The 21,468-nt window shown below is 40.2% G+C and overlaps 1 protein-coding gene across 3 annotated transcripts in view; it reads right to left on the bottom strand.

Moving 5' to 3' along the window:
- Positions 1–5,488: 5,488 nt before the first annotated feature.
- ankle1 (ankyrin repeat and LEM domain containing 1) overlaps positions 5,489–21,468 on the bottom strand; it is a 34,991-nt gene continuing 19,011 nt past the window's right edge. For 2 of the 3 annotated variants that reach the window (XM_087137276.1, XM_087137277.1), the window contains exons 2-8: positions 20,422–20,574; positions 14,740–14,966; positions 10,804–12,438; positions 9,821–10,053; positions 9,353–9,490; positions 8,442–8,841; positions 5,489–7,595 (exon numbers count right to left, since the gene is read on the bottom strand). In XM_087137276.1, coding sequence (XP_086993402.1) covers positions 7,423–7,595; positions 8,442–8,841; positions 9,353–9,490; positions 9,821–10,053; positions 10,804–12,438; positions 14,740–14,966; positions 20,422–20,574 — 2,959 coding nt within the window. In that variant the 3' untranslated portion in view covers positions 5,489–7,422. The remainder of the gene's footprint in view (positions 7,596–8,441; positions 8,842–9,352; positions 9,491–9,820; positions 10,054–10,803; positions 12,439–14,739; positions 14,967–20,421; positions 20,575–21,468) is intronic. The other variant, XM_087137278.1, reaches the window with a different exon arrangement.

Below are 21,468 nucleotides of genomic sequence, written 5' to 3'. Positions count from 1 at the left end.
CGGACAGTCCGAGGTGAGCGATCGGGTATTCGAGTTTGTTAATAGAAGAGTATTTCTTTCGTGAAAGGTTTTCATTTGATGTTAATTTTCCAATTCGAAATTCATTTCCGTTTGAATAATTACGAAACTAAAGAATAGCATCAGATATATGAGAGAAAGGAATAACAACCAGCTTAATTCAGTTCTTCCACTATATGTTTATTTTAAATGCCCAGACTCCGTCAGTTAACCAGACAAGCCGCTGATATGTATATCCCCATTTACGTTTCGCTAAATTCTCCACTTGTTTAAATCCAGGGTTTTTTAATTCACTTAACAGCAGTCTTATTTTCTTAAAGATGGAGTATCTTTGTATTTATGAGAAAACGTACCGGTAACCTTCTTCTTCTTGAGAAGTTGTATTTACTGATGTTAGTTATAATTATTATACTTACACTGCTCCATAGTCTCACTGATTATTCAATTTTAAAATATTCTTTGCTCTTTTCAATTGTGTAAATTATTCTGGTGGAAAATAAGTGAAAAAAATGTTCCCAGGCAAATTCATCGAAACTGTTTTCAGTGCGTTGATTTTGTGCTTCTTTTCCAAACTTCGTACAGCCTTTCAGTTTGTTGCAGGCATCGGATTGAGTACTTTCACGCCTTCCAATTAGAACTGGTTTCATTCAATTCGACGTGCCTACCCGTCATTCAGTTTAACGCCGGGAAGTATAGGAAGAAGAATTTCCTTTCAAATCTTACCAAATCTTTTTTGTCTATACGGGCAAACCATATTCGCACTTAGAGCCCTCAAATTAGAAGCGGAAAGTAGGCCTACAGTGTGTAGAAGGAATATATGAAATAAGAATGCACGGCAGATTAAAATTGTTTGTAGAACAGAAAAAGAAAAACGCGATTACATGTAAAAACATAGTAATAAAAGTATGATCTACTTATTTGCCAGTTTATACACGGACGAACACAGTTAACTCAATGCCAGATCCTTTTTTCAACTCTTGCCACAGCTTACCACTGCTTTTATTGTTTCACTCATGCTATAAACCGTTTATAAAATTCCCTACCGACAATCGGGCAAGACGCCGGCTACCAAATAGGGCCACCGACTTACACTGAAAAACAAGGGATGCACAAGAGATAAGGGATGAGTGTTTGTGCACCTGACACACAACATGTACATCGGATCACCCGATCCATCCGAACATCGTAGTTACTATTTGATAGGCTGTGGCAAAGTGTTCGACCAGGCGCTCAGCAACTGAGTATCCCCATCGTCGCTACCTATTCACCCGCCCCGACATTCGTTTACCCGGTCTATGCGGCGCATGTCTCGCATTCCCCACGCCCCTTTGCTGCTACGCACTTCCTTTATCGGGGAGCACCGAAGGGCTGGCCCTTAGCACGCCCTAACCCCCTGCCTGCATGGTTCAATAATACTTGATCAGGCCGTGTTCGCCGTGTATGAATCATTTTATCGATTACCGGTATATCTCTAAAAATGTGATATTTTCATTTACGAATACATATAATATCAAAAGATAAATTTCAGATCAAAATGCATTTAGTCTGACTTGGACCTTCATCACACGCAAAACCACTTCAATAGGCAATGGTTATTGTTGGCTAAATGAAGTACATCAGTTTAACATGTATCATAGACCATTACTATTGAAGTTGGAAGTCAGAATTGAGCTGGTCACCGTTCATGGACGAATTTACAGTATCATTGACCCTAACAGTTCCAAATCCTCCAATTTCAATACGATTTTACATACACTCTTGGAGGTTAGGGTTAAAGACGGAACTTGTATAATGGTACATTAAAAATAGCATAATTTGGGGAAAAACATTTGTTTGCCATCTAGCCACCCCGGTCGAGTGACAAAACTTTTTGAGGTACATGTACTTCCCTCTAGAATTAACTTTATGTATCTCATGGTTTCAATTGTTGTCCGTTTGGGTGTACTTGTATGTTCGTAAGGGGCGACTGTTGTCCTCTATATGGCTTGGCACCCCAAACTCTTTGATTTTTTGATCCTATCACTATGTTCACAGCAACTATATAAAGTCCTGATATCGGACCCAATGGTATACAATGTCTCGGTTTCCAGAAAATGGGAAGCCACAATACATACCGTGCGAATAATCAATATTCAAATATCAATCGATATTGCTCTTTTCTGAAGTAGGCCTACGTAATAGGGACAATGGGTATCTTTAGGACGGGTGCTGAATGTATGGGTGTTGCGTGCAAAGATCTATTGGCGGGAACACGTCGTCTCGCTTGTGTATCAAAGACAAATTAAGACAGGGACATCAAAATCCTGAACACGAGAGAGAACTGTGATTTTTATCTCCTTGTTAATTATAAAGAAGAAATGCATTTATTAATTTTGAGTTGGCTGGTCCAACACATCAATGCAACATTCGTAAAAGCTTTGCTGCTTTAATCCTAAAAAGGGACGCGCTGTCCCAGCTCTGGCTTACGGAGGCCCGTTAGGGCCGCGGTGTGTTTCTCTTTCACGGCGGTGTGGTACTCTTTCACGGCGATGCGTTTCTCTTTCGTTGTTGCCAGTAACTCGCGGCCGCGAGTTAGTAAGTCGAGGCCGCGAGTTAATAAATCGCGGCCGCGAGTTACTGGCAACAACGAAAGAGAAACACACTGCCGTGAAAGAGAAACGCTCCGTGGCCCTAACGGGCTTCCGTATTGGCTAACCTGAGTATCTGCTTTCATCATGGTAAATGTATAATTAAATCGATAGTATAAAAGAAAATTGATCAAGATGTATCTTCAGAATATTGCCAATATTATGGTTCTGAAAATTAAAAATATGTATCCTATATAGTCAGAATCATGATATTTGCAACAGAAAGCGTGTATGCAGGATCGCCAGCACTCTCCTCCCAAAAAAAACCCCGAAAAGTGACATTTAATTTCGCCCAAACTTAGTGTCAGAAGTGTCGTTATTGTTATCAAATCGCAGCTTTAAAAGTTATCTTTCCAAATACAGAGACGTAATTTTAATCTGATGATGCGTTGGGGATACATGAGAAAACTGCTTTCGCGTTCTGTTCACTGGGATTTACCATAGCAAAATAATATGATTACGCAATTTCAAACCCTTTATTACACCAGATCACTGGAATCACCGGAGGGTTCTTTTTTTGATGCCATGTTCAAATCTCTTTTATTTATCATCAGCAAACAAACAGGATCTTGAAATGGTTCTAAGTGATAACAGTGTTGCAGAATGAAATAAGATGACTTGTCAAAACTTGTCACAACTTTACTGCGGGAAAACTGCGTATGTTCAATGTAAGATGTTTTCACTGAAACTAAGAAATTGAACGCTGAAACTGCATAATTACAATTAAACCACAATTGCCCCGTGAAATAAGTCTCATAAGTTTAGAATTAGAAAAGAATTCCACCCCAAACCTGAGCGTGATAATTTGGGATTTGAATTAAGCGGCTGTATACACTTGCAAGATTTAACTGCGTAACTTTTGTAGACCAGAGCAATGAATTCTGTTGCGTAATCAAAAATATATTTCTGCAGCGCAATGTGAGCTTCAAATGAAATTCTAAGTAGAAAACAGTAGGCCTACAATAGCTTTAATTTGATATAAAAAACGACAGTATTGGATTAAAAAAATGAATATTAGTTTGGGGTTGTATTTTTTCGGGGGGTGGGGGTAATAACAAAAAGGTGAATCATTTGCATATTCTGCTGACTCAAAAACTTGGTATTAAAGCGGCTCATTCTGTGATTGTGCCAATATAAATTAGCAATCAACAATAGCTTACTGTGAGGTTAATGCACGGTTGCTTTTGACCAAAATTGTCGAAGTAAACACATAAATTAACATCGAAATGAAAGTCTGATTACATCAAAGATGCTGATTTTTTCCCAATCAATATTTTGGCCAACTGTCTGAAGTTTTATTTCAAGTGTTTTTCAACTTTGCGTACTTTAATATACCGAGACATAATTGTTCAGAATATTTAAATCGCATTAAATATTCAGGGTCACCGGTAATCTCTTACAAAATGTTGTGAAGGGAAAGCATAGTGGGTCGCCTTGTACCATGATCAATACGCACCCATTCTACAGTGGAGTAGGCCTATCAACATCAGGACAGAGGTAAAAATATCTATACATTCAGAAGTCGCTACATGCAGTGCCGATCGATGAGGTGAACGACCAAACGCATGGTTCAATACGGATAGCGCCCTCTTTAAAAAATCGTATGAAAACTTATATTTGAAGTCCCGGACATCCTTATACCAGGCATGATATGGGACGGAGGGGTAACCCCCCCACATGTCAGATCCCTATACACACTCTAGATTATTGTTACCTAACCCATCCCCCCAGAAGTCTGTAAAGAATTCCTGAGATTCCGATCAAACAATGACCAACACAAAGGCGGGGGGGGTTCTCTCTGTCCCATATCTTGCTTCAAATGGACATCCTGACCGAAAGTAGGCGACTTAATGGAAGGCCCATGTACGTTCCCCCAAAAGGCAATAGGTGGACTTTGTGGTGGCAAGCGGTTTCGCCATAAATTAAATAGGCCTACCTATCTCTTAACATTCATTCCTACTTCTGAAAAACTACCTTACCTGATGAAGCAAGTCCAACAAACTAAAAACTTTTGAATCGTAGGCCTGCTAATACGGAAGCGTTAAGCGCAAAAGCCCCGAACTGACAATTTCTTGAAGTTCCATATTGCCGCGGCGAAATGAGAACAAACACCTTGCTCGTGGCCCTTCGATACGGAAGCACATAAGGGCTACTAGCCAAAACAAAGTTCAAACTATCTTGGAAATATCTCGCCACGTCACTTTAAAACCAAGTTTGAATGTGACCCTCATACGCTTCTGTAAAAGTTAAGCCACAACGCGCGCACGACACGCTGGCGCGCTTTCGGGAGCAACAGGTTAAGTTTAGTAAAGGGTATACAGTAGGGCTGGACAGGCAAGCGCATCTTACTTGATTTTTATGTTAAAACTGGCGTATATCCGGGAGCAAATCCAGATCCAAATTTTACGATCGACAAACTTTTTGTCGGGGGCAAAAAATTGAAAATTCTTCCTTTAATTTTTATTGCCTTTCTAAATGTTGAGGCTACATTTGGGCAGTGGCGTAGCTAGGATTTTACTCGGCGGGGCACAAAGGAAGCTTTCAGTGTTTTTTTTTTAGGGGGGGGTTGTTTTAGCCTTGTTCGATAGCCATTCAACCGTTTATTTAGTGAGGGGAACAGAGGGGGCACCGGGAATTTGTGGGGAGACACGCCCCTCCCCCCCTTTGGAGGATTTTTGCACATTGGTAACAGAAAAGGAAGTGACTTTAAAAAAATGGCTTGCCTGTTAATGTCCACTTGAGGAGAGAATAGGGGAGGAATAGGTGGCATTCTGTTGCCTCCTCATCCAACTTTGCGTGTAATCAACATACAAACACGATGTCAGAGACTTGGAAGCATGACATATGTTGTTCAGAAACATCTTTACTCATATACATCTCTGTTTAAAAATAAATTGAACACACACAAGTGAATGATATACACAATGTGCATGTATTTCTATTAAAATTACACAATTTTAAGATGATAAAATGAATTTTGGCAAAGATGATCAAAGAGTACACACAGTTGATTATTAAAAAGTTGGAAACCTCAAGTCGAAATTTCATTCAAATTACATGATGGCAAAGCAATGAAAAACTTTGTGCTTCAAATTAAACAAACCCTTCAAACTGTTACTTCTTCTTGTATCAGTAATATTACCAATGAGTCAAGTCATTCAAACTCCATGATGGCAAAGCAATGCCAAACTTTGTGTATTTGTTTCAAATTGAACAAACCCTTCACAGTTACTTCTTCTTGTATCAGTAATATTACCAATGAGTCAAGTCATTCAAACTACATGTCACTATATGTATATGCATTCAAAATATATCTCAGCAGAAAATAATCCAATATATTTACTAGATAATTAATGAGCATGGTATTTTATGTTACACGCAAGAATAGTTCATATGCAAACAGATTTTGTAGCGACAGCAACATTATCACAGATTGAGTGCAAAATTGTCTGTTTAAAAAAATCCCTGAAGACATCAAAATTAAACACAAGTGATTACGCCTTCATAAGTCAAATGCAAAGGTCTCTCCTTTTCAAATAAAAAAAAAAGATCTGAAATCTTTCTGTTACAAAAGCCTCATATCTTCTAGAATTATCTGGCCTGTGCTCCTAACTTACAGCACAGAACCAGGTATGGTTTTTGATTCACAATTTTCTCTATAAGGACGGCATGTTGGAAAGAGCCTTTACCAAAGGCAAATGACAAGAACATTGGAAATAATATTAAAGCAAACTTAACAAGGGAAATGTGTTTAAGTTCAAGTTTTTAATTATTTGATTGAAATAGTTGTTCATTCTGAATAATTTAATTTTGTGTCACTTGTGTCTCAACCTCTGCAAACAAGCCAAACATCCACATTCCTGCAAACACCCTACATGAGATTCAAAGTACATGTACACAGTACGCAAACAAGTTGAAGTCATTCATGCTTTCAATTTAAAAAAAAGGCAATAACTCTGACTTGGCAATTTTAGTGTTTTACTTTAGGAGCTGTCAGTCCAGTCCTCCATGTTAATGCCACTCTCATTATGGTCTGTCCATAGAATACAAACATCCTGTGATTTGACTAGTAGATTACCAGTCGAGCAGGGAACATACCTGTTAATGCTTATGTCAACGAATTTTCAAGACTTTGAAAGGTGCTCACATGGGTTAATATTGAACAGGAGGTCAAAGCAACAGGTGAATTGTAAGATACATGTGTCAACATCACTTAAGGTGAACCTGCAAATCTTTACTCATAAAATGCACATTTCAATGTACTTGTACAACATGCAACACAATATAATACTCAATATGCAATATCCATGCTTGTCTCATTTACAGGCAGCAATTAGAAGACATTTTTACAAAGCAAGTAAAGTGCTTTCTTGAAACCTCCGGGGAAAAAAAGAAAAAAAAAGGGACAGGTTTTTGGTGAGTCAATGAGGGAGGACTAAATCACCCTGCCCCAATCCATTGAAAAACATTTTTCCTACCCAAGTCTTCAAGAAATATTTGTTGACAGTAGTGTATATGTTTAGGCCTCTATTAAACCCATCCACCCAACCCTCGACAGAAATGTAAACATCAATTTTTATTTCTTTCATTTGAGCATTCAGACGATCTTAGACAAAGGAAGATTGATCACATCCAATCCAGGATTTGAAGACTATACCAGTATATTCAATGTTCATGTTCATGAACTTGAAGTTGAGAACTTCAAAAAAGCCAACTCTAGCAAACTGATCACAATATTTTTCACTTATGGCATATTTACTCCAGTGATTTGACAACTTTACTGCCCCAGTGCTATATCAGCAGGTCTGATTTGCCGTTCTCCTTCAACCAAGAAGATCTGGCACGCTTTCTTGAGGAGAAAGACACCCATCTGTCTTCTCTTTCTTGCGGGTAGTGTTGAATAGGGACCATAAAAGTCCCCCTTCTTGATGTTTGTTAGCCGAGACAGACCTGAAAGAGTTAAAGTGATAAAACTGTGACTATGAGTATACCTGGTACTTGTCAGAGGGAGTAAACTGTGTGATCCTCAACTTCCCGCAAACAGCAACAACTTTCTCAAAGGGCTACTGTCTGGTCAACTTAGAGACTTGGTTGACAAGGCTTTTTATAAAGCTGGATCAGGGATGCATCTGCAAGCAACTAAGTTGGCAAATAATTCTTGGCTTGTATTGAAGAGCTTATATTAAGCTTATTCGCCCATAGCTACCGTCACTTTCAACAGTTCTTAATCATACGCCATCATCATAATCATTGCAAAATCACCTATAGGCATATCTTTGGTTTTACCATAGGTTTATTACAATAGTATGGGGACCCATCCCAGGCATTCATGAGCAGTTCAAAAAGATGAAAGTTGAGGTCTACTGTTGGGGGGGGGTCAGGGAGAAACAGGGAGGCTTGTAAAATCATTACATCACAGTGTGCACAGTGTATCAGGTGCTTCATGTCTGCGGATTGCAGAGTGCAATGTACCGGTAGGCTACATGTACAATGTCTGTATCAGTGAAAAATAAGTCTCTCACATTGACAATAATCTTAAGAGAATACAGTTTACTCAAATGCCTATTGGGTAATATTGGAATTGCTTCTTTACAAAAATACTAAACGTTCACTACATGTACATGCTAGAAGAAACTAGAATCCCGAACAGCCTGGTGGACTGGATTTGTCAGATGGATTCAAGATACCTTGGTTTACATGACAGAGACATGCCACGCTGACATCAAACTTCCCTGGTGTATGCCTCTATCGGGATGACACTCTGGAAGCAATGCAGTGAGTATGAGGCAGACTTACCCATAGCTTCCACCATACAAGCTTCCCTGGTGTATGCCTCTACCGGGATGACACTCTGGAAGCAATGCAGTGAGTATGAGGCAGACTTACCCATAGCTTCCACCATACAAGCTTCCCTGGTGTATGCCTCTACCGGGATGACACTCTGGAAGCAATGCAGTGAGTATGAGGCAGACTTACCCATAGCTTCCACCATACAAGCTTCCCTGGTGTATGCCTCTACCGGGATGACACTCTGGAAGCAATGCAGTGAGTATGAGGCAGACTTACCCATAGCTTCCACCATACAAGCTTCCCTGGTGTATGCCTCTACCGGGATGACACTCTGGAAGCAATGCAGTGAGACCACACCAAGTCCTGCAGCCCATATGTCCAGGATGTGACGCACCTTGGCATTGGCCTGAAAACATTTGGTTATTTGAAAGAGTCAATTCAACATTTTTATAAATTCCAATTTTGCTTTTTACCTTTACACTATTGCCCCCTTAATCCGACATACTCAAATTGCCTACTCAAATTGCCTACTCAAATTGCCTACTCAAATTGCATACTCAAATTGCAGACCAAGTACTTACCTGTACATGTACATGTAGAATCCTGCATATAGCAAGTACAATCCAGGATTCAAACATACATGTACCTTTGCCAGCTACTTTCAATGTTCATGTTCATCAGCCAATGTACATGATGTAGCCTTGGTATGTTCTGACTTTACCATGACTTCTTCACCTTCTCAAACTTTAATCAGACAAACTGGGAACTCAAAAGAGTTTGAATACAACAATGCGACCAGATAAACATGTCAACAGAATGTACAACTGTACATGTAAAAGTCATAGAGTAAAGTATTCAATTGTAATTCAGCAGTCCTTGCCACTTTGTTCTTAAACCTGTGGCAATCTCTAACCCACCTGTTTTTTGGATGTTTTCTTAGGTGTTTGGTCCTTCACTTCATCAACAAGCTTCCTATGAGAGAGGGCTTCATAGAAGTGGGCATACGGCCGGCTCCTTTTGCCCTTACCGATGTAAAATATGGCCGCAACAAATACCTAAAAGCAATACACTTAAATGCTAATCAAGTATCTCATGGAAATGACTGCCTATTTATATGACTGATATTGTCTGTCTTGCTCACTGTTACTGTACATTGCACTATGTTTCAAAATTGAACCCCTCTCTTCATGCCCTTGTCAGTTGTCAAGTATAAAATTTCAGAGCGCAGAAATTAAATTCTACACCGCAAAGAAAAAAGAATGTAACAACGCCTCAATTTAGTGTCAGAAATTATTTTGGTCTTCTGACATGTCTGAAGGAAATCTATGCAAATGCATGGCAGCACTTGTACAGGTCTTCAATACAGAGTATTTCTATTCTCTTACCCTGAATGCTTCCAGCTGTGTGAGTTGATTGTAACGACTTGGCAAGTCCTTAGTCACTCTTGGGTCTAGTAACAAATAGTTAAATGATGATTTGAGTGTTCCTTCCCTCCACTTGCGTGATGGATCTGGATTTTGAAAGGGTACCACCATGAGGTGCTCCTGTCTTCCCATCTCCTGCTCAGAATCCGGTAGATTACCAGTCCTTAGATACTCGGCCAACTCCCATCGAAATCCTGCTCAAACAAATTTCAGAACTTGCTCTTAGACCACATTCAAATATTTTGTGAGGTACATTGTATGGTCCTAAACAATGCTGACCTCAGCACGTTAACTTTCAAATCTTATCAAATATTGCATGCTTTTATTACTGTTGCTGAAAAAAATGACTTTTAAGCTTTTACGTAAAGACAATTAAGACTTTTTCATGTATGTCGTCACAGATACAGAACTTGAAGTATGTAAGATATGAATAGCTTAGGTGCATGTACATGTACGTGCCATTTGGAAGTTTGGAATGCATACAGTGTATGGACACAGGTAGCTCTCATTTTCAATTACATGTACATAACTGTTTACAGTCAAGCAAATAACCCAATATATTGCTAAGTCACTAGCATTCTATCATGATCAATATGACAGGTCATGTTGATTAGTTTTCCTCTTTTTGTACTTATTGATGGTTCACATTATACATACTGTTAAGTTCACTAATAACTGCCATACGGCGCGCATTAGTGTATGATTAATAGGTTCCATACTGCATAAATACAACTACACCGTATATTTCCTGTCTTATCTACGAACCAGTGTGCTTTCTCTCAACATATTCAGCTTACACTGCTTAAAACCTGTGTTATGTTGGAGAAGGTGCAGGTGCATTATGCACAATGCATTACACATCAAATCTTCACCGTCTTAAAAGTGCATACATGAGTACAGAGATACATGCATACAGTATACTGGTATATACATGTACATCTCACCTTGAAAAGTTTGCTGTCTATTTGCAGTCCTCCCTGCAAATCCTGGATCATTTTGGAGTTTCGCCAAGTGATGCAAGTATACCATGCGTGTGGTGGACGTGATGGGACCAGCTTCCTCTCCATATTTCTGCATCATCTCCCTGATACCCTTATCAGTCAACTCAAGCAGTTCCTTAGACAAGGGTGCTGGTGCACATGACTTGCCTTCGTCATCTGTTTGGTAATCTCTCCAATCATAAAGCACAGTCTCATCACTTGTTGAGACCTGGCTATACTCTAGGTAAGACACATCCAGATGACTGCTATTTATAGTCAGAGCTGATGGGCACTGTCGCTCTATCAACATGGCTCCTGTACCTTCATCATGGTACAAGTACTCCACAGAGTCATGCTCAGTGTTGCAATCAGGCTCAAGGCCATCTGCAAGGTGTGCTTCACATATGATGGAATGACCCTCTGTTGATCTTGAAGTTGGATGGCCTGATGACAACTGCCACATTGATGAATCTCGAGTCACTGGTCTGTCACTGATTTTAGCATCCCTTCTACTGGCAGTCAGCTGCTTAAGTTCATTTTGGAACTGACATGTTGGCTTAATGTGAGGAGCAATGAAAGAACTTTCATCTGTCGTCAGCAGGTCACTATCACTGTTATCCGATGTGAGCAAGTCACTCAACTCACAAGTGTTTTCTGATGACTCGTTCAAACTCAGTTTCTTAGTATTGCCATTAGTTTGGCTCGGATCACTTTCATCAGAGACATGTCTTTCCCTAGCAACTTCAACCTGTGAAGAACGTTGAATTAACTGGTTTGTGGAATTCCCTCCTTCATCACTAAATGTGACTCGCCTTGGATGTCTCTTTCTTTGTTCTGAAAACTGCTGCTCAGTGTTTGTACAAGACAAATGAATATCATCACTTTGACAAGTTACATATGCTGAGCCTTCTTCACTTGCAAGAGAGATTTCTGATGGTTTGACTTCTCCAGACTGCCCAACTGATCTTCTATCTGGCAAGAAGACCATAGTCTTGTCCAGAGGTGGTGTCTCACCATTATGAGAGGTCTGAACTTTAATGAAAACAGATGGATGATCAGGTGATGTCAGGTCCAAGCCAGTGCAGTGCTCACTCATGAGTAACTCCTCTAAATACTTGTTGGATAGAGTTTTGTTGTGATCTTGTTCTTCAGCTAGCTCACTTCCATCTCCACTTGTGACAGGACAATCATCTCGATCAAGGTCTGCTGACCTGTTATCACAAAGTCCCATGACATCTGGAAATGTTGTTTCCAAACATGCTTGGTCAGGAACTCCTGAACTACCCCTGGACTGTCTTATTGCTGGAAGTGGTTTCCCTTCATGTGGCTCACTAGTGCGGCTTCCTGATCCATCAGACTCATGCTGTTCTTTTGCTGCCCATTGCGAGGCCAAGTCTGGGAAGAATGATCGGGATGAGTTTGTAATTTCCTCAGTGTGACTGGAAGGAGAGAATGACACATCTTGGCAGTAGGAAGACAAAGCAGTAGAGTCCAAGGAATTGCGAGATGAGTTGTGATTCAAGTCTGTCAAGTCAAGGTGATCCGAGCTGCCTTCATCAGGGTGCTCATGAAAACTGCTCCTTTGCTGAATTAGAAACCCTGACAAAACAAAATATTTGAAGCACTTAACTGAAATGAAAGCAAATACAAAGGACAAACAGGGTTGTTTGTGTCAACAAAATGTACATGTACAACTGACACAACAACAAACACCACATTCATTTAAAAATTAAAACTGTTTTGAAATTTCAAGATAAGGGCTATGGGACCACCACTCGGCACTGTTTTGTTTACTTTGTGAATTGTGATTGTCAAACTTCATTCTACTTCCCATTCCATCAAAGCATTCCTACCAGTTTTCTCACGTGTACATGCCCTCAAAAGTAATAATCTCAACTCAGGGGCGGATCCAGGAATTTCTCCACAGGGAGGGTCAGGCCGGAGATTTCTTTTAATGTCTCGTATTTGCAGACAAGCGGAAACAATGATGAAACATTACATGGCATACCGGTACATTGCTTAGAATGGTACACTTACAACATGTTAGCTTTTAACATTTCCCCCGTTTTTTTTGTTTACTTTTCTTTTTCTTTGTCTCCGAGGAGGGTTTTTAACCCCTAACCCCATCCCCCTGGATCCACCCCTTCAACTTCAGGACCCTGAAATTGCCTTATCCAGTCTAAATGCTGACAGCTTTCAAAAATGTAAAGCAAAGTCTACATGTACGTACATTTTTGAATATCAAGTTTGGAATTGAACATTTCCAAGGATCTACATGTACACGCTCAATACCAAATTAAAGAGCTTCAAATTGGCAGTGGTACGGGTACAGTGTGTTGTGCATGTACATTCATCACTCCTGGCCAGGAGTGATGAATGTTTACAATGCACTGTGGTTTCTGCACATGATTTCTGCACACTGTACAAGTACATGTATACATACATGTATATGTACATGTATGCATGATGCAACTGAGTTTACACATTTTCAAGTTTGTCTTCATAAATACATGTACATTGTACCCACAGTTTCCTTTTTCAACAACGTGCAATGTGACCGTGTATTTAATAACATCTGATAATGCCTGCTGCATAAAACACACTGGCACTTGATTAAGAAACAGCTTAATCCATCCCATTGGCCAAGAGTCTACATGTATGAACGCTGTGGTACGGTACATGTACACTGTATGTAGAACTCCCCATGTGCACGCTAAGTCCATATAAGGAGAGTTTTCTGGACTTCTGGACAAGAAATATACCATAAAATGGATGGGGGTCTTTGGGAAAATGAAAGTAAACTTCTTGAACAAAATCCTTGGAAATTTATACATGTAGTATACTGACTTCTTTTGACTCTGACTAAAACGGTGTGTGTATGAGTGGGAATAAATATGTGCTTGGTACTCAGACCAGCTCAGGAGAATGAAGACTGATATTACCCTCACCTGCAGCTCAGGCATTAGTCGCCAGGCATTAATTTATCATGTTGTCAAGGATATTAATTTGGCTTTACATTAGGGATGTTAATTTTAGTTTAGGTTTTGCCCTTACATTGATGTTTATATTCACACTGTGTTTTCAGTGTGATTCCATGCAAAATTGCAATTTCTTTCACAACTGGTCTTTGACCACACTGAGCACACAGAGTGGTATTCACCCTACATTGTATACATGCACACGTTGGTGCTAAAGCCAAACCTAATGTACTAACAAATTTATCATTTCAAACGTATTCTAATCTGGTGACAATTTCACTAAAATTAAATGGATATTACAGATAAAAATAGTGACCAACAGAGTCAGTTTACCAGGCCCCGCTAAGCAGGCAGAAAAACGACCTCCCCCCGCAAATGATGTCAACTACTCACATGTGTAACTTAGATGAATGTGGTGGCGATGTACCAATCGCATGATAGCCAGCACTTTCTTACAGGCTGAATGACATTATAGGACCATTTACCCCAACAAGCATGAAGTTCCACCTCAGTGTATGGTTTCTCATGGATTTGTTCACATTGACAGCAGAAATACATGAATATTTCAAAGATACATGTACATGTACAATGTTTCAGTGACTGTGCATTCTGGCCAATCAATGATCTCGCTCAGTATGACATCACAGACTAACTCCAGGGGAGACTGTTGGAACTTGAGTGCATGTGTATCCACTGTGCCTTCAATACATGTTACTTCTTACAATGTACATGTATGTATGTGGTACCATTCTAAGAAATCATCGACAACTACTATGATTTTTTATACCAAATGGTGAGTTTCTGCCTAGTGTGTAATCATAAAATGCAGAATTCCTCTCTCCATGGCTGTATTTCTTTACCAACCGTTTGCATAAGGAGCCCTAAGGAGTCAAAACTCAATTCAAGTACTATTTCTGCTCACTTGTTACATAGTTGTCTGGTCGAGAGTCTTCCTCAGCCTCCTCAATCTGATATGTTCTCAGGATATTCAGACAGTCCCAATTCTTATTCTCCTTAGCCATATCCATTGCATTTGCTCCATCTTCATCATACAACTCAGGGTTACCTCCATTTGCCAGGAGTAGCTGTAAAGCTAGACAGCGCCCCCAGGTGGCAGCCACATGTACAGGTGTCATTCCATCTACAGACCTAAAGCATCAATATGTAAACACCACCAAACCACATTCATTTCAGTTGACAAAAGCAAACTTCATACAGTTAATCCAGGTTGTTTAGTGGAAACATTTAAAACACAACGTATGCAAATACATGTACATGTATGTGCCAGGACAAGTGCGCCAACCTCACATACAAGATGTCCACACAATGCAGGAAAGGAAGACGCTCTGTGGACTTACACATGTCCACAGGACACATTACGGGTCAGTCCCTCTAGAAACTCTCCGAGTTTGAGCCCCTAAACTCGGAAAGAAAACTGCACTTCTAGCGGTTTACCGTCAGGTTTTTAATCCGTGAGTCAACAAACCTGCTGTGCTTATCAGCGGGGTTCTACCACAAAGGCTGAAACACAAACATTTAATAGCTGTATGACAGCAGGGGGCGAGTTTGTTACTGTGGAGTACTGTGGGCATCTTCCATTCCTAAAAAGGGGTGTGGAAATCATTTCTAATGGGAGCCTGAGGATTTTCTGTTGAAATCATGGCTTCTGGTTTTGCTCCTTGTTCTGAAGATAAAGCGTTGTTTGTCCATACAGAATCGGTGGAAGTGCCATGGAGGCAACACTTTTTTGGTTTGTGTCTGAATTGCTCCCAAAACTTTTGAATCAGGCACAGAAAATATTCAAGCCTGAAATTAATTTTTCAACCGAGACGATTATAACTAGCAGTTTTTATTGCAAAAATTTCCTAAATTAGAGAAAACTATTTTGTGAGAAATCCATAAATATAAACGGGGTTTGACCTCGCCGGTCCACTAGCCAAATTTTAGTCAAGAGGGCCGCACGGCCCGGCGGCGATCATACATGTGCACACTCGAGCTCGGTGTGATCAAAATCGCGTAAATAAAAATTCGATGTGAGTAGGGGATTTTTCCCATCAGTTTTTGACCTTTCAGCTGGAAAACCTACCTTAAAAATTTACTCTGATTGTGACAATATTAGGACCAAACTGAAGTCGGGTCTGCACGAGTGATAGCGCTGTGCATGCATAGGCTGCACACAACGAACGGACGAAGTAGCACCTATGTGAACTTCATAAATATGCATGTATGTGACGCATAAGGGGCAGCAGCTTTGCATTTGTTGGCGTGGGATCAAAATGAATATGCAATACACTTGTTTCAATTTATGATTGGTGGTTGGGATGAAAGCGCTAGGGTGGTTGTAGTTTCGTGAGTGCTTGGTCGCGGCATGGTCGCGGCACATGTGGCAGGAAATGAAAAAGTCAAGTTAAAATTTACGCAAGATTAGTGTTTTTTTTATTTACTGGAATTCTGATACAAGAACTAAGTTTCCAAAAAATACGAAACACTTCATTGTAAAATCAGCTTGTTAAAATAGTTCTGGCTGAGGAATGGATTTCTTTCGCAGTTACTTTTTCCATGCTGTAAAAAGTTCCCTCACGGGAATAGCTTAAAACCGACATAGCGTTAGATTGGGGAAAAAGTTTTGTGGTAGCTAAACACACACTGTAGACTACTACAATTTGACAGTTTTCCAGATGTTATCCAACTGAACAACTGCTGCGATCTAAAACAAAAAGAAACGGCTGTGATAATAATACATATTTCGACACTTCAAGACGGTAATCTTGCCAGTCTGGCACTCATGCACATGTGCAGTACGTGATTTCATTTATTCAGCGCACTAGTGTACATGTATGTACATGTACATTTACAGTACACGTATACCGTACCGGTACATGAAGCTGGAGCGACGGCCCTGCGTGTGCAGTGAGTGGTTCACTACATGTTGTCGGTCCCCTTTGGGGTTTGCGGTCACAGCCCCTTCCGAGATGATGGGGTCTGGGGTCAGGCTTATCGTGCGTTGGACTGGTCGACCAGCAATGCACGGTAAAAACCGCAAAGCGTGTATTGGACAGCGTGTCAGGTTCATTGGTCGTGTTGTAGCTCTATGGTGTTAGCGTGTCGGCTAAAATTCTGACCTGTACGGTGCACGTAATGTGAGATATCGAATTGAAATTTTGCGACTTACCAGTACTCGGGTAAAAGTATTGCCGGCAATACTTGCATATTTTCACAGGGAGTTTTGCCCGGCATTTGCCCGATCGGCAATAATTGATTTTCGAAATTTCACATATGGTACCCAAACTGTCAGACGACACGTTTTTGCTAACTTCTGCAAAATTACAAGACGTGTTTTCACTTTTGTATTTTCTTCATCTCATACAAAGAGTATCTTCTTCTACACAATGATTCTTTAGGCAAGGTATGTTGGATCACAGTCGTCAGAGAGTTTTCCGTATGGCAAAACAAATTCCTAGTGGTTTGTTTATTTCCTAATATCTGTGCAGTACACATGGCGTGCATTCATCACCGGCCGCGGTATTTTAATTTGTTTGCGGCGGCACTGCGCACACAGGTGTGACCCTCGCAGTTCTTAATATTTTTTGAAAGGCCGACAAAATTGTATTTCCCGTATGCACCATAGAGCTACAAACAGGGTCATCAAAATCTGTTTGATATCGTCAGAAGTAGCCAAAATAAAGTATTATCATCATCTGGGAGTAAAATACGTATTAGTTTGTTATGTAAAGTTATTCACCGTTGGCCAGGCACTGCAAAAAACTGTCAAAAACAGCTGGAAACCAGGGAACTGGGAGCAAATTAGAGTGTAACTCCAAAACCGCTCAACGTATCACAACAGTTCTTTCACTATGAAATTATTTGGTTTCCAATGTATATATATGTTAATTCTATTTTTTTAGCGAAAGAACAGACCTGTCAAAATTTACCCGCAAATTGTGCAATGTTCACGTTTCCTGAGGCGCGGAGGTTTTTTCATAACAACTTGGTGACCGGCATCACTGTACACTGACCTAACTCACGAACTACAGGTCGTATAAAAACAGTTCCCACGGGCCTGAAAAGCCCATAAAATAATCTGTATTGTCATATAAACTCGATTTCAATCCGTCAAATTCTTTGTCTATAAAATTTGTGATCCACTCAGAGAAGCTCTTTAATCTTAATTGTACAAGTACATGTACACTACTGTACATATACATGTATACATGTACGTTAGAATGGTATGCTCCACACAAACCGGGAGCTTATCTCCTGTGTCCTGTTGGGCCTTGATCCTATTATGTAATGTGCAAACACATTTTAAGCAGTGTACTTAGGTTGACAAAATGACTAAAACATTTTGATATGAGAGAACCACACTACATCGATGGCCAAGCATGTCCAATAAACAGTGGAAGTGGTGTTTACGATGTTTCTTTGTCTCTTGGCCGGTCAGCGATCGACATGACCATGAGCGCAATAATATACAGTACCAACAATTTATTTATGAAAGCATGCAACCAGCGTATGATTTTGACCAGCTTAATTCTGAACTCCACCAAAAAATCGAAGAGTCAGCTAGTTGTTAGTGGGGTCTTTTGAAGCATGGTGGTGCTAGTGCATTATGTTTCTACCTCATAACACACGGAACCGACGGGGTGTTGGGATCCGGGATATATTCTTAGCGACAAATCCGAATTCCTCTCGAGAATATATGCAGCGGTGGCTGTAACCACACCACATCGGCTTCTGTGTTATTAGACGGTACAAGAGTAATTATTACATTGAAATGTCTCCCTAATGAACAGTGTCTCCCTAAGGTTGAAAAATTTACAACAACGTGTCTCCCAAATGCCCTATTTGGGCTAATAACAATAACGATTCCAGATTGGTTGTGCGTATCCCTAAAGTTAGGGTTCCCTTCAGACCCCAACCTCTCAAAAATATATTGACCGGCGTTGGATCCAGGAAGGCGGTGTGCACTGAGAGGGACGTCCCCAGCAGAGGCTGCATGTGATATTTTTTAGAAGCAGTTGCATTCCGAGTCACTTGGTGATAAATCGTTCTCGATTCGCCCTTGATGGTAATCCACTCCATGTTGCACGAACATTTATAAGTCATGTACATCACTTACATGCTCAATCCTCATCCGCAGATTCAGCCTCATTAAAATACTGTAATACAATGGGGACCCACAGGCCCCTACCTCTTTGTATTACTGTATTTTTAATGAGGCTGGATCCGCGGGCGACCTTAGTGACGTCATCCGAATACTTTGTGCTGTAGGTATAGTTACAGCCGTATGGGCTCCCCTCTGCTTGGGAAGCAAGACCGATTTTGCCCGAAAATAGTTACACTTTTTGGGATTGTTTAATCATATTTCCCTTCATAGTCTATTCCCTGAAAAAAATGACCTTTGGCTTCTGCCAATAGTCTGTACCGCGGGGTTAGTACCCTTCCGTTCCATGTTTTCGAGTATAATAATATACAAAGTATGCAATCCGCATTTTCACAGTACAGGAAAAGTACTATTTAACGTGTACATATGTCAAGTTTTTTTTGGGGGGGAGGCTTTTTGTAAGGGGTAAAATTCTGCCCCCCAAGGCCTGATGACTTATAAAAAAGGGGAAAAAAGGTCCTCAATAAAAATTTGGGGTTATGAGCCCCAACACCCCCCATCAAAAAAACATAATTTTATAACTTATCCATTTCAAGCAGTTTCAAGCCAATAGTATTATTTTTGGCCTTATTTATTCTGACAGAATAAAGTCAGGTGCTGATTATTCACGCACGGTACAGAGCAAACCTGAGTAAGGTTGGTGCAGTCCACCGCTGTGACCTGGGTTTGATCCTGCCTGGGACACGTGGATTGGGTTTTTAGACTTAATTTACCTGATTTTGTGGGTTTTCGCCAGAATATTCCTCTTGACTTTTCCTCCCCCACAAACACTGTAATGTCTTCTCCCTACACAATCACTGATAAGCACACCCCCATTTTATGAATGGAAGAGGAACATACACAGCACTGTCCAAGTATCTGCCCAATGTGGAGCTGTGGTCATAAAACTCTTGGGGGTCACACAGTCACTGCTTAGATAAAGGATTACAACAGATAAGAGAGCTGACCACAAGACAGTTAGAAAAGCAGTTTTCTCAGAGGAGTTTCTAGTGGAGGTTACCCGTAATGATTTTTCTTCCTCTGAAAAAGAAGTTTAGAGGCATTGTGGGGTCATCTGTTCTAAAAGGAAGACGAATAGGCAACCAAACCTTGTACAAAAAGCCAGCTGAAAATCATGTTCCCAGTTCAAGAAAAACAAGTATTTTCACCGAGTTCTCTAAGTGCACGAAAAGAAAGGAATGTCCACACTAGGTACATGTATGTAAGGTAAGTGTGTGTGTACATGTATGTGCAAAAAACCCCCCAAAACCACAACACATGTACATGTATCTTGAAAGAAAGATGGATTAAAAAGAACACATTCCTGCACTTATTTTGGAATGGGCTACATCAATTCATCATCATCAAAGACAGATTGGTGAATTGCTTCCTTTGAATACATTACTATAAACATGTCATAGTCCTGACTGGAGAACCTACATGTATTGATCATGTACCTACCTAACATTGGGGTTGCCATTATGGTGCAGGAAGAGTTTGACAAGAGGCAAAGCATTAAGTGAATCTGTTCCTATAGCCAGATGGAAGGGACTGATGCCTGACGATAGGACCAGGTTGGGATTGGCACCTTGCTCCAGGGATAACTTGGCCAAGCTGTAAATAAGCAAAACATTCAATTAGAAAAATGCACCCATCTTGCAAAACAACATACCCCTAATTACATAGACCGGTATCTGAATTCAATCAGTGATAGGCATGTAGTCCAGTCCATCTAATCTGAGCCTGAACCAAGCCAAGTCCATTAATGCCTGAGTTCAAGCTAAGTCCAAGTCCAGCTCAGGTCTGAGTCCAACTTGTCAAGGCCAAGGCAAGAGCAAGTCAAGGGATGAACAAACTGTAATAAGCTCACTTGAAGAGCTTTCTACATACATGTATTGTAAACTGCTCATTAACATGATTAATGAAGTATTGATGATATCACTCTGTGGTATAGAGATGATTGGCGAAACAAGGACAGGACTACCAGTAAGTCAATGCTTCACACAGAATGAGTTTATACCATACAAGTGACTGTCCAAATGATCAATCGAAATACTTCCAATTATTCTAGACCTAAGTTAGGCTATCTAAATGAGGTTTCTTAACCAAGAATCAAACAAAACTTTGTTGGCAACAGATGCAAGACAGCTTTTTTGAATGAATTTCTCAATTTTAAATACGGTAAAGGTACAGTGTTCGTTTGTTAGCACATCACACATACAGTGATTGGTGCAAACATGAAGAATTGTGTACATATACATTGTATTTAAATTGTATCTTTGACAGTTTATCTGTGTTTGAATGGTCTGTTTACTTCATCCTACTCAATCTGCTTCACTAAGAAATGCATGATTGTCATGAGGCATTCAACTGCAGCACTGTCACATGAACACTAGATTGTGCATTTTGGAGTTACATGTACATGTACATACCACATACTGTACATGTACAGTGTATAGGTACATGTACATTTTCCCTGCAACTAGTTCTGGATTATGGAACCAGTTT

The sequence above is a fragment of the Acanthaster planci genome, linkage group LG05 (assembly GCF_054643075.1).
Source record: "Acanthaster planci isolate LZ-2023a linkage group LG05, COTS_SCS, whole genome shotgun sequence".
Lineage (NCBI taxonomy): Eukaryota > Metazoa > Echinodermata > Asteroidea > Valvatida > Acanthasteridae > Acanthaster > Acanthaster planci.
This window is presented reverse-complemented; position numbering and strand designations above follow the sequence as displayed.